The sequence below is a fragment of the Syzygium oleosum genome, unplaced genomic scaffold, assembly GCF_021117445.2.
Source record: "Syzygium oleosum isolate NSW1041296 unplaced genomic scaffold, Sole_v2.1 Sole_v2.01, whole genome shotgun sequence".
NCBI lineage: Eukaryota > Viridiplantae > Streptophyta > Magnoliopsida > Myrtales > Myrtaceae > Syzygium > Syzygium oleosum.
In genome coordinates this window covers 9787179-9801766 of record NW_026607485.1, presented here as the reverse complement: position 1 = coordinate 9801766, position 14588 = coordinate 9787179, and the positions used below count along the sequence as shown (strand labels likewise).

Here is a 14588-nt window from a genome sequence, read left to right as displayed (position 1 = left end):
AAGCGTCGCCGATCCACACCCATACAGAGATCAAACACAAGCGGAAGCATAAAATAAACAAACCCAGACAACTACAATATGAGCCAAGGATAGCCATACATAAAAAAAAAACCATCGAAGAAAATAATTACACATTTATATTACTATTAAAAACCCTTTGTACAATATTTACAAGTACAAACCAAAAAGGCACATATGATCAGTAGCCACTTGGTCAAAAAGTGGTAAGCGGCTAAGGAGGTTAGGCTCAAACTTGGGAAGAGGGCCACAGTCCAAACAATATCGGCTCTCATTACTAGCTAAGGACACGGGGCGACTCTATGGCTCCCAGTCAGGATCAGACGACTCAGTAGAATCATCTGACAGCTCCTCGGAGGCATCCTCGCTAGTCCCCGACTCCTCCGAATCCATGGCCTGAGCTCGCTCGTCCTCGGAGTCCAGCTCCAATTCCGGGTCCAGGTACATCTTGAACCCCTCCTCGTCTGATCCCAGCTCTGCAACCTCTCCGTCCTCCTCTATGTCCTGCTCCATGGCGTTGGGTTCGTCATCCTCCTCCTTATCCATAGGCTCGGGGTCCTCCGCTAGTACTTCAGGCTCCTCATCCATCTCTTCCTCCTGCCTCATCCACTCGGGCGTGGCCTCAGGGTCTATCACCTCACCAGCAGCTATAATTGGCTGCATCAACCCAGTATCATCGATCGGGATATCAAAGGTCCTAAGGGGCTCTCCCTCATTTCCGTTGGCATCCCGGTGGCACCATGCCACGTACTCTTGTTTCTGGTAAAAGTACTCGCCTATATTCACAACTACTTCAGATCGATATCTCACAAAAGCCTCCCCATTTCCTGAGGGGTAGGTAGTAGTATACTACCGGATCTGCAGAGGGATCCCAAAAAGAGGTGGTCTCTCCATCCTTACGGTCGGGGGTCTGAAAAGTTTCGATTTACACAACCGTGAGATGAATCTCAGTGAGTTCAACCCCTAAACCTAGGCTAGGCTAGCATGCAATCTCCTGACCGGAAATAAATATTTGAAACCATAATGCAACAACAATCAAATAATTCTCTGACCCTGCAGGTTAGGCAGTTCAATAAATAATAATCACGGCACGTACGTGGCATACATTATCACACGTACGCCAATCACATGCTCATGCACCGAGTCTTACACACTCGCATGCCAGTCCATGCATGTTCCTGCATGCAAATGTCGTCGACAGGTCACGTGCATTTCCCGGCCCACTGGCCCACACTGGCAATCGCCCAATTTATTATTTATTACGACGACTCGAGTCAACAACATTCACGGCTCGATGCGTCTAGCCTGCTTCAAAGTGCATGAGGCGCAGCAACCGATCTGGCCCAGTGTCTCTAGCCTGCTTCAAAGTGCATGAGGCGCAACACTGATCTCCTTACGAACCGGAGCTTGCTTCAAAGTGCATGAGGATGGTCGTCTTCCCGACGTACCGGGCATCGTCCTGCTTCAAAGTGCATGAGGACGGTATCAACCCGAAGGTCACGACCCGAAGGCCCTTAGGTGATCACACAACCCATTATTATCTGAACCCCGTGTAACACGCATCAGGGTATTTTAGGTGATCACATGCTCATGACAGGCACGCAGTCTCACACAATTTCATCACAAGCCTCATTCTCGGCATTCATAATGCGTGCCATGAAATGCAACATGAGCATCCACATAACATAGACACATGCACACAGTTCAATCAGAGTCATTTCACAGTGCCTAATTCACAAGCCACGTGCTTACTTGACCTATTAATACCGTGCGGCCCAATTCCAAATACACAATTCAAGCCATCAATTGGCCAATCACACTCCGCACGATTCAGCCACACAAGCACGCAATATGGCATTTCACAATTAAACACAATTGATCACGAATCAATCAACAGCCAATCATTCTGGGTAATCCCGGCCATTCAGCTAATAATTCTAGCTGTCCATTATAATCCGGTACATTCCTCAAAAATATGGACAGCCGCTATTTCCTCAATCCGGGCCCAACAATTATCCGTAATAAACCCACTAATTTCCTCCGATGTTATTTCCACCAAACCATCCTCAATCCAGTCCAAATTACACACTGATACTACTCAAGCCTATCCAAAATACACCGATAATACCTAAGCCAGTCCAGAAAATCGCACTATCAATCCTAATCCGGGTTTAGGAATTTTACTCACCTAATCTAAGGTCACGACGGTGGGGAACGGCGGCCGATCACTGGTGAACAGTGAAACCGGCGGCGGAATTCCCGGCGGACGGTTTACGGACGGGTGAATAGTGACCGTACGGACGCGGTGAACAGTACCCCCCATGTACGGACACTGTATGGACAGGCTGGGAACGGTGGCTGCGAGGTGCCGGTGGCCGGCGCGACGGCCGTACGAACGGTGACCGTACGGCGCTGCAGTCATCCGTACGGACATTGTACGGGGGACGGGTACGGTCGGCGTCGTATAGCGTGGCTGGACGGCTGGGTGGCGACGGAACAGCGATCGGAGCTCCGGCGAAGCTTCGGTGAGGCTCCGACGCGGCGGCGGTGCTAACCCGGGAGAGAAAAAGAGAGGGAAAGAGAGAGAGAAATGGGTCGGACAGGGACAAGGCCGAGGCCGGGGTGGTGGTTGGATTGGCACGAAGGCGGCGGCCGGCGTCGCGCGCTCCGGTGGCCGGCGGTGTGCTCCGGCGAAGCTTGGCCGGGAGAGAAAATGAGATAAATAGAGAGAGAGAGCTGTTCTGGTGGTCTTGGCCGAGAGTGAGGTGAGAGCAGAGAGAGAGGGTATTATCTTGGTCAAACATGGCAGCCTAGGGGCGACACTTGTCGCAAATCCGGCGGTTTTGACCAAAACGCCCCTAATCTAACGGTTCTAATTTAATCTTATCCAAAAAGTGAGGGGCAAAAGGGTCAATAAGGCCAATAATGCAGCTGATAACCTCTGGTAATTATCCCAAAATTATCCCAAAAATTCGGACCAAAAAAATTAGCCCAGGGGCAAAACCGTCATTTTTCCGGTCCCGGGGCGAAATTCCAATTTTTGCACATATGTGTTCCATATGTGCGTGGCCAACATAATATGGCGTCGGAATCGCGAAATTCACTTTTTAAGCCCTCGAAAATCGACTGCAAATTTTCGGGAATAAAATAATATTAATTTCCAAATTTTTGTCGAAATTTCAATTTTTGGCCATAACGACTCCTGGTATGCGTGGCCACCCAAAAATGGCGTCGGCCTCGAAAAATAACCTCATTTGGCCTCGAAAAGCAAGGCTGGCGTCCCGAGGGGCAAAATCGTAATTTTTTCACCCCCGGACCGAAATTCCAATTTTTACTCGTACTAACTCCAAACGTGTGTGGCCAGCGTAATATGATGTCAAATTCCCAAAAATAGTCTCTTAAGCCTTCGAAAATCGACACCGAAATCCGGGCCCAATTCCGTGAACAAAACTCGCTAAACTTTCAATTTCATGATCTTTCACTAAGTGGCGGCTGTTTAGAGGTTACGCGACCTAAGGCTATTAGTATCGTAATGGTCTCAATCATTGAGAGAATGAGAAATTATCACTAGTTCCAGAGGTCACGATCGTTCGGTTCAAGTTCAGGACTGGTTGGCCACGTGTACTTTCGGTCTTGCAGAGTCACCTGCGTCCCTATTGTACATCGTAGGCCTTGGCCAAACCCAATCCATTACCCTTTCCTACGATCGGCACACGTAGGCCCAAAATATTCCCTCAGCGTCTCTCATGATCGGTGTCCGTTTCACGATAGGGTCCCCGGTCCACGTACCGTTTTCTAGTTAGCCATATCCCATTGGTTAGTATTCCTGAGAGTGATCAGCTCTGGGCGAGACTTACTAAAATGAAATGCGAAATAATATCAGTTTTATTGATCCCAGAATTACATTGAAATTCGGGCTGTTATAATCCTAGCCCTTGGATTAGGGTAAGATGGGCATTATGAGAAGTTGTTCACCAACCCCACTAACCCAATGTCCATATAAGCTCTCTAGTCTCTCTCTCTCCTTCATTTCCTCCTCCCCAAGTCAGCCGGCACCCTCTCCTCTCTCCCTCTCCCGTGAGTCTCTCTCTCCCTCTCGGCCTCACGCCGCCGCCCTTCGCCGGAGCGCCACTGCCGGTGACGCCGCCCTTCACCTCACCACCACCATCCAGCCGTCCCTCTCTCTCTCTTCCTCCCCCCCTTTCAGCCATGTGATCAGCTTCCCCTGCCTGGGACCGCCGCCGTCCGCAAACCGCCGCCGCACGCGCCGCCGGGAAGGCCGCCCGTCGCCGCTGCTGCCCCGCCGCTGCCCAGCCACCCTTGCTGCATGTTCAGCCTTGTTTAAAGCTTAGGATTTCAAGTGAGTACAACCCTAAACCCTAATTAGGCTAATTTACGCTTCTAGATGGGTTTTAGGGGTTAATTAGGGTAATTTAGGGGTTAGCGTGTGGAGGCTGTTGGGGGTTAATTTTGTGGCGCATTTGGTAACCGAGAATGATGATTTGATCGAGGTTTAGTGAACTATAGAGTGCTGTGATGTGGCGAAGCATAGATGCCTTTATTTGAGTGAAATTGTGGATTTGAAGGATGAAATTTGTGGACCGTATGGTAGCTGTTTTTGTGGCTATTTCGTGGCTTGGTGTGATAATTTTAATTGAGGTTTAGAGGCTTAGATTGGGCTGTGCGATGGCTGGACGTATTGGATTGAATTGACCCAAGTTTGGAGTAAGTTCGGGTTCAATTGTGGATTATAGAGCACGCCTAGTTTGGTCCTCATGGTGGCTGATTTGGGCGATGTTTCGGGGAGCCAAATAGAGTATTTTGAGGATATTTAATGGCCGTGAGTGACCTGATTGGTGGCTGTCCATACCGGGATTTAATTGGGCAAGGCGCGATCAATTTGAGGTTTAATTGTGTAATTGCCGGGAATGTCTGGATTGACTGACTGATTGGCTGAACTGTCCTTAGTTGTGACCCATTTGTGATGCCATGTTGAGTACTTTTGTGGCCGAGAAAGGATAGGCTTCGTAGACCTTAGACTGTGCAAGTTTAACGGCTTAATGGCGTGATTTTCGTGTCCCGGTGATGTACCATGTATGATTCGAACTAATTGACTAATTGGGCATATTGATTCATTAAATTGAATATGTGTGGTGCTGTGCAATTGAATGCCCATTGTGAATTTCTTGAATGCCCAGGTGTGAACGTTAGGGCCATGAGTGTGCATCTCAAGCATTGGCACGGCATGTGCATATACGAGTGTGCACGAATGACATGAGTGTGTGATCACCTAAAATGCCCTGATGCGTTTATGCGGGGTTCAGATAATAATTGGTGTATGTGAATGGGTGATCACATAAAGCCCTGATGCGTTTACGCGGGGTATTGAACCCGTCCTGAGGCGTGTTACGCGGGACGATGCCCGGATTGCCGGAAGATGACCAACCTAAGGCGTTTACGCGGGTTTTGTGTCATGAGCCTGATGCGTTTTACGCGGGCCAGAGATCGATCTCGAAGTGATGGACCTGATGCGTTTTACACCGGTCGGACCTGATGCGTTTAACGCGGGTCAGAGAAGAAATTGATAAATGGCAAGTGTGCAAGAGTGCAAGTGTGTGACAATGCATTGATGAATTGATGAGCATAAGTGCGAGCATGAGCGCGAGCATGAGCATATGCATGACTTGCGTCGTGACGAAGTGATATGCGTATACATGCCGTGATTGAATTCTGTGGCATTATTGCGATTATATATAAAATGCCTAACCTGCAGGGTCAAGTAAATTTTGGATTTGGGCCCGAGGGCCTAAGTCAAATATGTATTGGTCTGTGTGTTGTTTAGTACTCGTCAGGAGGTGCATGTTAGCCTAGCTTAGGTTTAGGGAACCTACTCGCTGAGATTTATTTTCATTGTTGTTTCAACCCAATTTTTCAAACCCTCGGCCTTGAGATGTTTACCGTGCCTGTACGTTTTGGGATCCCTTACCGGATAGACCGGGAGGAGACTGTGTACCCCGCAGAGAACGGGGATTTTTGGGTTAGATTTCTTGCTACAGTTTGGGTCGATGTGGGCAAGGAGTTTAACCAGGCCTATAGATATATAGCATGGTATATCAGGGACAGCGTGGGGACCTACAAGCCTTTCAGGTCTTTTGAGGTTCCGCTCAACGATTCTGGGGATATTGTCCCTCAGTGCCCCGATGGGGAAGTGCTGAGTCCTGACCGTGCGCCGGAGGATGAGGATCCAGACCCGGAGCCGATGGATTCGAAGGACAAGGAGCCCGTGCCCATGGAGCAGGACATGGAGCAGGTGGACGAGGCCGAGCCGATGGATTCCGAGGAGGAGTCAGCTGGGGCCGAGTCCGAGCAGGATTCCCTATACTCAGATGTCGAGCTGTCTGATAGCTCTTCCGAGTCATCGGGATCCGACTCGGACTGGGTCCCGTAGACCTAGCCTTAGTCTTAGATAGATCGGGCCTGTAACTTTTTGACCAGAGCCCCTTCTAGTTTTAATAACCCTGACCGCTCGGGCCACTTACCCCTTTTTGTTAGTAGTGGCCATTGACCCGCTTTTAATTTTTGAGGGTGGGCTGTAAATTGATAGTGTATATGTTTACCCAATATCAACGCAAGTGCATATTTGTTCATGTTGTTTGTTGTGTGGCTATCCTTGGTTATGTGGTTTTAGATTTGTCCGGGTGTTGTATTGCTTTCGCGTGTGCTGTCACGCCCCGCACCCTACGGGCGCGTGATCATCCCGCGATGGTCGATCATTGAACGCGACGTCCCAGGACGCGTCGCCGACCCAACCCAAACATCAGAGATTAAGCACGCGCGGAAGCAAATAGAAACAACCCGGACAATTAATAATGACAAGGGGTAACAATAGCACAAAACAATAACTGTAATTCCTACACTTGGCAAATACATACAATGCTCATCAAAAGGGACAATGGTTCGCGAACTTAACTCCTCTACAAAAGGGGAAACTCAAAATACGGGACACTCGACCCGTCCTCGATCTCCGAGACACCCTTGCAGCGTCTCCCATCACTTACGGTCGCGGATCTGAAATGGTTATATAATAACCGTGAGAACGAGTCTCAATAAGCAACCCCCTATACCCCACGTAGGCCAATGCGTACCCAGACAAGTCGTACATGCAATCTACCCCATAACATATAAAATAAAATCGCATCCTTATACTTACCTCACCATCGAACCCATGTAAACTCTGCACGTTAGTCAAATCGCGACAAGACAATAATACTAACTCAGTAACATATCACGATCAACCAAACGCCAACCACACTGGCACTCAATCAATCCCACCAATTCAATCACACATTCAATTAGCCAGTCCACTCAGTTCAATCAATTCAATCACACACAACTCGCATGCGTGGTCGAACAACTTTCCACGACCTCCCAGGTCCTTTCACACTGCCCGCGCCACTGCGCCTCAGGCCCAATCTCACAGCCCGCGCCACTGCGCCTCAGGCTCAGCCCTCAGATCAAGCCGGGCTCAGTCCCGCGTAACCACGCCTCAGGACATTTTTCCCCTTCCATTGACCCGCGTAACCTACGCCTCAGGTCTGGTCATGCCTTTCTCGCCACACCCGCGTAACCTACGCCTCAGGTTGGCAGCCCTCCGATCAATCCGGGCTTTTCTCATGCACATGCACCACAACACAATTCGCAATTCTCACAAATCGTACCAATCAAACTCAAGGCATGCTCACCACAATATTCCATCACTCCGACCTTCAAGTCGGTCACATTCAGCTATCAACTCCACTCACAAACGCCACGATAGGCCAATCATTGACCCACCAACAATAGCCACAATTATGCACTTACAATCATCTCAATTCCGAATCACAAGCTCACGATTCCGACATTCAAGTCAACACATTCAATTGATTCCAATTCACCCACAAGCGCCACGACAATTCAGTCATGCTATTTACCTCAGTCAATCACTAAATTAACCACACGATTACCGCCACAATAATTCACAAATTAAGCACAATCAGTCTAATTAGCCCACGCCTAATTAAATTCCTAAGCCGGTACTAAATTTCACCCTAAACAAGTCTAAAAATACCCAAAGTACTAGGTAGGGTTTAGGAAGTCACTTACTTGATTTTGGCCCGGAGAAAATCGGCTCGGGCCTAAAATGGCCCGGGTGAACAAAGGCTTAGAACTAGGCGCGGGCACGGGTCAACGGGCGCGGTGGCCGGCCAACGCGGGCACAATGGCCGGACGGCGCGCTCTGGGCGCGCGGCGCGGTGGCCGAACGGCATGCCCGGGCGCACGGCAAGTTGAACGGGCGAGGTGCCCGGGTTGAACGGGCAAGGCGCCGGGCCACGGCCGGGCGACGCGCCCGGTCGGACGGGCACGGCGCCGGGGCAAGCTCGGCCACGGCCCGGACGCTCGACCGCGAGCTCGAGCACGGCCGGGCACGCTCGGCCGGCGAGCCGCTTGGCCGGGTGGCTGGCCAAGCAGCTGGGCCGGGCCGGACGACGGCCTGGACGGCGACGGAGGCGAGCTACGGCGGCGGCAGCCTGGGTCTGCTGGTCATGGGCGAGCTCGCAGCCGGGCCGCGAGCCGGGCTAGGGCTGGCCGGCGACCCGACCGGCCGGCCGGGCTGGGCCGGGCTGGCCGGCGAGGCGACACGACGGCGGCAACGGAGACTGTAGGGGAGAGGAAGAAAGCAGGGGCAGTGGTGGCGAGAAGGGGCCAGCTGAGGGCTGAGGGGGGGTCGAACCGCGGCGGCGACAACGACACTCAGGGCGTCGGGCGGAGGCTGGGGAGCCGGCTGGACGACGGGGACTCGCCGAACGCGGCGGCAAGCGGCGGCGAGCCTGAGGCTCGCGCGCTCGGGAGGGAGGAAGGCAGCGGCGTCGGGCGGAGCTGCCGGCGACGTGGCGGCTCGACGACGGCGAGAGGAGGACGGCGGCGACGGCGATCGGGTGGGGCGGCGTCGGGCGGAGGCGAAGGCGGCCGAGCGGCGGCCGGGCTGCGGAAGCGGGGAGGAGGCTGGGAGGTGGACGGGAGTCGGGGAGAGAGGGGAGCGACCGAGCGGCAGGGCGACCGACCGGGGCTCTGGCAGCGGTTAGCGGCGGCGCGCAGCTCGGCAATGGCCGGGAGCGACACGGCGCGAGGCGGTCGGCGAGGTGCGGTCGGGCGGAGGAAGAAGCAGAAGCAGAAGCAAGGGTCGGGGGCAGAAGAGACGAAGAAGAAGAGGAAGGGAAGAGGGAGAAAAGAAAAAGAAAAAGAAAAGAAAAGAGGAGAGAGAGAGAGAGGAGACGTGAGCGGAAAAAGAAGGGAGAGGGACGTCCGCATGCATGGGCGGACATGCGCGGCGCAGGGAGAGAGAGAGAGAGAGAGAGAGAGAGAGAGAGAGAGAGAGAGAGAGAGAAAGCAATGATCGCGATCCAACGGTCACGATTCGAACCCGAAAACTATCCCACGGTCCACAAAAATCCTAATTATAATTTAGGAAAAAGGGCCAAAAGAAAATAACCCAAAACACACTACGAGGGAGGTCTACTAGTCCAAATTCGCACCCGGTCAAAAATCCACTTTCTCACTATTCCTGACAATCTCAACGCTGGCTACGATAATATTGACACCGTCCAATTTATTTCGTCCCGGAACTCCAAGAAATTCGACACCAATGTTTGGGCTCTAAATAACGGCCAAATTCGATCGAGTGCGATTCTAGCGAAATCTCAAGATTTAAAAATAATAACCGGGAGTGATCAGTTCCCGGGCGAGATTTTTACTATAAGTGCACTGACGAAATACCCGTTTTATAAATCCCAAAAATGGGCCAAAATTCGGAATGTCACATGTGCCCTGTACTCTGTTTGGGCGTTGGGTCAGCGACGCGTCCTGGGACGCGTCCTGGGACGTCGCACTTGTATTCGACCTCGAAGGGATGATTGCGCGTCCTGGGACGCGTCCTGGGACGCGTCCTGGGACGTCGCACTTGTATTCGACCTCGAAGGGATGATTGCGCGTCCATAGGGTGCGGGGCGTGACACAGCGAGGTCAACCCCACCAGCCTCTAGTGAGGATGAGCCTCGCCCACCCCTAGCGAAGCTCATCCTTGCCATGCTTGGGAGAGGCTCGACTTTGCGAGCGACGGCGAGGCTCACCCTTGCCAGCAGCTGGCAAGCTGACCTCATCGGCCCCCGCCTCTCTTTCGTAGGTTGAAGATGAAAGGAGGAAAAAAATAAGAAAGGGAAAGAAAAGAAAGAAAAGAGGAAGAACAAAAAAAATTCAAAAAATATTAAAATCTTATTAATAATTGTCCATGTCAGTGTCGATCGCACCACGTAGGACGGCCAGCGTCCATGCAAGCACTGGCCGGCCAAAATTAGCCAAATGGACTGAATTGGTACAAGTGCAAAAGTTTTATGACTTAATCGGCAAAAAAAATGTTTATGACTAAATTGGTACAATTACAATAGGTTTAGGACTGTTTTGGTAATTTTCCCTCTTAGAATGTCCCGAACATTCCGTGGAGATGGTGATGTCATCTCCAACATTTGTGATAGGGCCTTTTCTTAATAATTTTTTTGAGATTTTGATGTTCCTGGATATTGACATTGAAGTCAAGGTATACATCAACGGATTTATATTAATCGAGTATGATACTATCAGTCAAAAATGCTAGTGCCAATTGATAGTTGTAAAGTGCAGCTATAAAAGAACGTAATTATCTTACCTTACCAAGAAAAAAAAAAGAACGTAAATGCGATGATGTGAGTCTCGACGATGTTGGAACCATAATGCAAGACGATAGAGCGAGGACATTTCAGAAGATGGAAGTTTGAAGTTCGTTCGATGTGCTCTGTTATTAATGAGAAGGATTGAACATACTGGCTTGTAATCGCTTGATGGGAAGATGGTAACGGATTTTGTCCCTAAGACATTGGATTCATCTATTTGAGAATTGGAATTTTGACATATGCAATTGGAGACACGTTTGCAAGGAGATTCGAGACTGAAGCGCTTAGTAGGACAAATTAACTGGTGAATAAATCACCATTGAAAATGATCGGCTGCTTCAATCTTGAAAATGTATGGTCAGCTAACATTGCTAATTATTATGTTCTTATAGTACTTGGTCATCCACGTTATATTTTAGAGAGTGATGGTAAGCTCAATAGGAGGGTAAGAACGTACATATTCTTAGGTTATGCACAAGTTGTGATGCCTGGGATTACATCCACCTATTGCCAATTGGATAGGTCTCTAGTACTTTTGTGTGGGAGTAGTTGTGGCAATATTAGGGAAAATTGTCCAAAATCGGTAGCCAATACAGTATAAACTTTTCAATTTAGCCAATTTAGTTCTGAACCTTTTAAAGATTTGCCAATATAGCCCTTCGAGCTAATTTTGATTGAAAATCAATGATGTGGATGCCCGCTATCCAATGTAAACAAATTTTAAATTCTTTATAAATTTTCTGATTTTTTTGAATTTTCAATTTTTTTCTTATTTCTTTTCTTTTCTTTCTTATCTTTCTTTTTAATGTTTTTTTCCCCAATGGAATGTTAGGGTTACCGGGGCTTCGATGATTGCTGGCGACCCTCACCAATGGCGGGCGAGGGCCATCACAACCCTCGCTGCCAATAGATCTGTTGAGGTGAGGGCCGCAATGCCCTCTCCCAGTGCTGGCCACGATAGCCCTATCTCGCGGTCGGCTTGGGCCTCGCAGTCCTCACCCCTCGTCGGCCCATTGGTGAAGAAGAATAGTGAAAAATAAAAAGAAAAGAAATTTATATTTTTTTTAAATTGCAAAAATTATTCACATTAGCGCCGACCGTACCGCTTAGGACAACCAGCGTCCATGTAATCGATTTCTTATCAAAATTGGCCAAAAGGACTAAATTGACGAATTGTTAAAAGTTTTAGGATTAAATTAGCTAAATTGAAGGTTTATGACTGAATTGACTACTGTACAATAATTTTAGGACTTTTTGGACAATATTCCCAGTATTATTCATACGGATCTTGATGTTGTTCAGCTCCAGGTGGAGTTGTAACTAGTATCTCCTAAGGTAGTCAGTGCTAGCGCTACTAGTGCGATAATGGACACAAACGGTACCGATAATGAGCTGGAACTTGCATAAACACCGATTGTTGTGACTGTTGAGTTTGACAGGATGTCAATTCTATCTCCTAATAAGTATTGATATAACAATGGTTTTTCTTTATCTGTTATAGGGAATGTTTTGTTTGAAATTCTTGTCAAGAAGCCGAAACTGCAGGTGGAATCGACGTTTTGATGAGGTCCGCGGTTAGATTCCATGACGAGGGGATTTAGTTTCAACAAATCTTGCAATATTATTTAAATTATATATGGGTAATTAAAGTTCAAATAAATTGAAGGATGTCACATTTGTTGAATGCTTTAAGTGTCCCTATATCTTATTGTTAGCAGTTAAAATTAACATGTTTTAACGGTATAGCTTGTCGGGGTAACAATGGAAGTTTTCTTCAGTATTGTGATGATAATAGAGTTTCACAATGTCCAAATTAAGTAAGATTGACAATGAAATTATGTACAACATCACTTTCCATTTTACATGCTACTGAGTATACATGTTATTAAGTATACGAAAGGCTGCATCTAGCTCTCATTTTTAAGAGAAAATTCCAAATAAGGACATGAAGTGCCCTCATTTTCTCAAATAAGGGTATGAAGTGGACCTTATATCAAATAAGGACTTGAAGTGCTCTCTTTTTCTCAAATAAGGACCTTAAGTGATTATAACAGTTTCAAATAAAGGCCTTCCTTCCCTGTGGCCGCCGCCCAATTGCCAGTGGGGTGGCGGCCATGGCCGGCGGGGTTGCTGATAGGAGGCGAGGGCCTGGTGGCCCTCGCCAGAAGTGGGAGGGTCGGGCAACCCTCTCCCAAATCTAGCGAGGGTCATTGGCCCTCGTTGAGTCGCTAGCGACCCTGCTGGCCATGGCCGCCGCCCCACCAGTGATGGGGCAGCGGCCACAGGCGGGGGAGGGATGGCCCTCCCCCTATTTTTTTCTTTTTTTTTAATTTTAATTTTTTTTTGAGTTTGCTTTTTATGGAAAAAAACACAAAAGGAAAAAAAGAAAGAAAAAAATTAAAAGATGAAAATGCCTTTGACTCCAGTAGGATAAGCACTTTTTAGAGACTAAGATAGTCATTTCATACCCTTATTTGAGACTAGGTTTACTTCAAGTCTTTATTTGTGAAAATGAGGGCACTTCAAGTCCTTATTTGAGAAAAAAGTTTACTTTAGCCCCTTATTTGAGAAAATGAGAGCACTTCGGGTTTTTATTTGAAATTTTCCCCAGTTTTTATTAATAAAAACGGTAACTTAGGAAAATGACTTCCAGACATTTGATTAGATGAAAGAAATATTAATGTTCGAAAAGAGCCAATCTTCTCTGCGAATTTGACATTAGCAGGAAATTGCTCGACAAGTCAAAACGGAAGCTTATAAGACATTTTTTTTCAAGTAAAAAAAACTAGTCGGGAAATCATTCAGATCTACTTCAATCTGAAATGAAAATTGTAAAATAAGAAATGATGGACAAGACATCTCAACTCAATAAAACAATTTAGTAATTTACCTATGTCAAGAAAAAAGTAATATATATCATCGAAAGAAAGTCGGATGCGACAGACGTTCTACAAATTTTCTCCTGATGAAAAGTGGAGCTGTCGTTGTAAATTTCCCTGTAACAAGGAGGGAGACAAACATTGAAAAAAGTCGGCTCAAAGCCTCGCTCTTGCGGAGTGCACCACCCACCCCCCCCCCCCCCTTGGTGGTTGAGAAGCCAATATTGTGCCGTGGGAGAGTAGCATTAGTGAAGCTATTGTAACTTTGTAGTCACTGTAGAAATCATTAAAAATATGTCTTGAGCTTGACCTTGACCCCAATCAAAATGTGTGGCGATCCGACCCGTATAAGAAACGTCCAAAGTGATCCTCGTTGCCCGATCTTGGAGGAGGTAAAAATCATGGAAACATATTCCGTCTTGAAGTTATATTCCTGTTTTTGGTTGGCCAAGGATTTTACAATATGGGGCTGGTTCGTCTTTTTTGATACGAGCGAGCTGATAGATCTTTACTTTTTAAATTTTGCCTAGCTTAAATGTTGCGACACACGGACTTTGATTTTTTTTAAATTCTAAACACTTGAAACTTTTATAATATATAAGTATAAACATATAAATTCATAGATATTTTTTTTTATAATTTTTTGAAATTTAACTGATATTTGACACTACGATGGAAAAATAAAAAAAATCTTTTACACTTTCATCCTAAACGAGCAAGCCCTTACACATAACTCAAGGGTTTAGCCATAAAGTGACGTGCGGGTGCATGCAACTAGAGTGGTGCGACTTCTTGTGGGTCATATGCGAGGGTCATCGTGATTCCACTTATATCCTGGAGTGTTTTGAATTGGGAAAAGTACCCCAAAAAAAAAAGAATATTTAAATTTATTGTATTGATATCAATTCAGTTCTCAACTTTTCAATTGAAGCAATTTAGTTCTAAACCT

At 47.6% G+C, this 14588-nt stretch overlaps 1 protein-coding gene across 1 annotated transcript; it reads right to left on the bottom strand.

Moving 5' to 3' along the window:
* Positions 1 to 318: 318 nt before the first annotated feature.
* Positions 319 to 681, bottom strand: LOC130139136 (uncharacterized). Its single transcript, XM_056315536.1, has one exon. It carries the CDS (start codon positions 679 to 681, stop codon positions 319 to 321), a length of 363 nt encoding a protein of 120 aa, XP_056171511.1.
* Between the last annotated feature and the right edge of the window lie 13907 nt (positions 682 to 14588).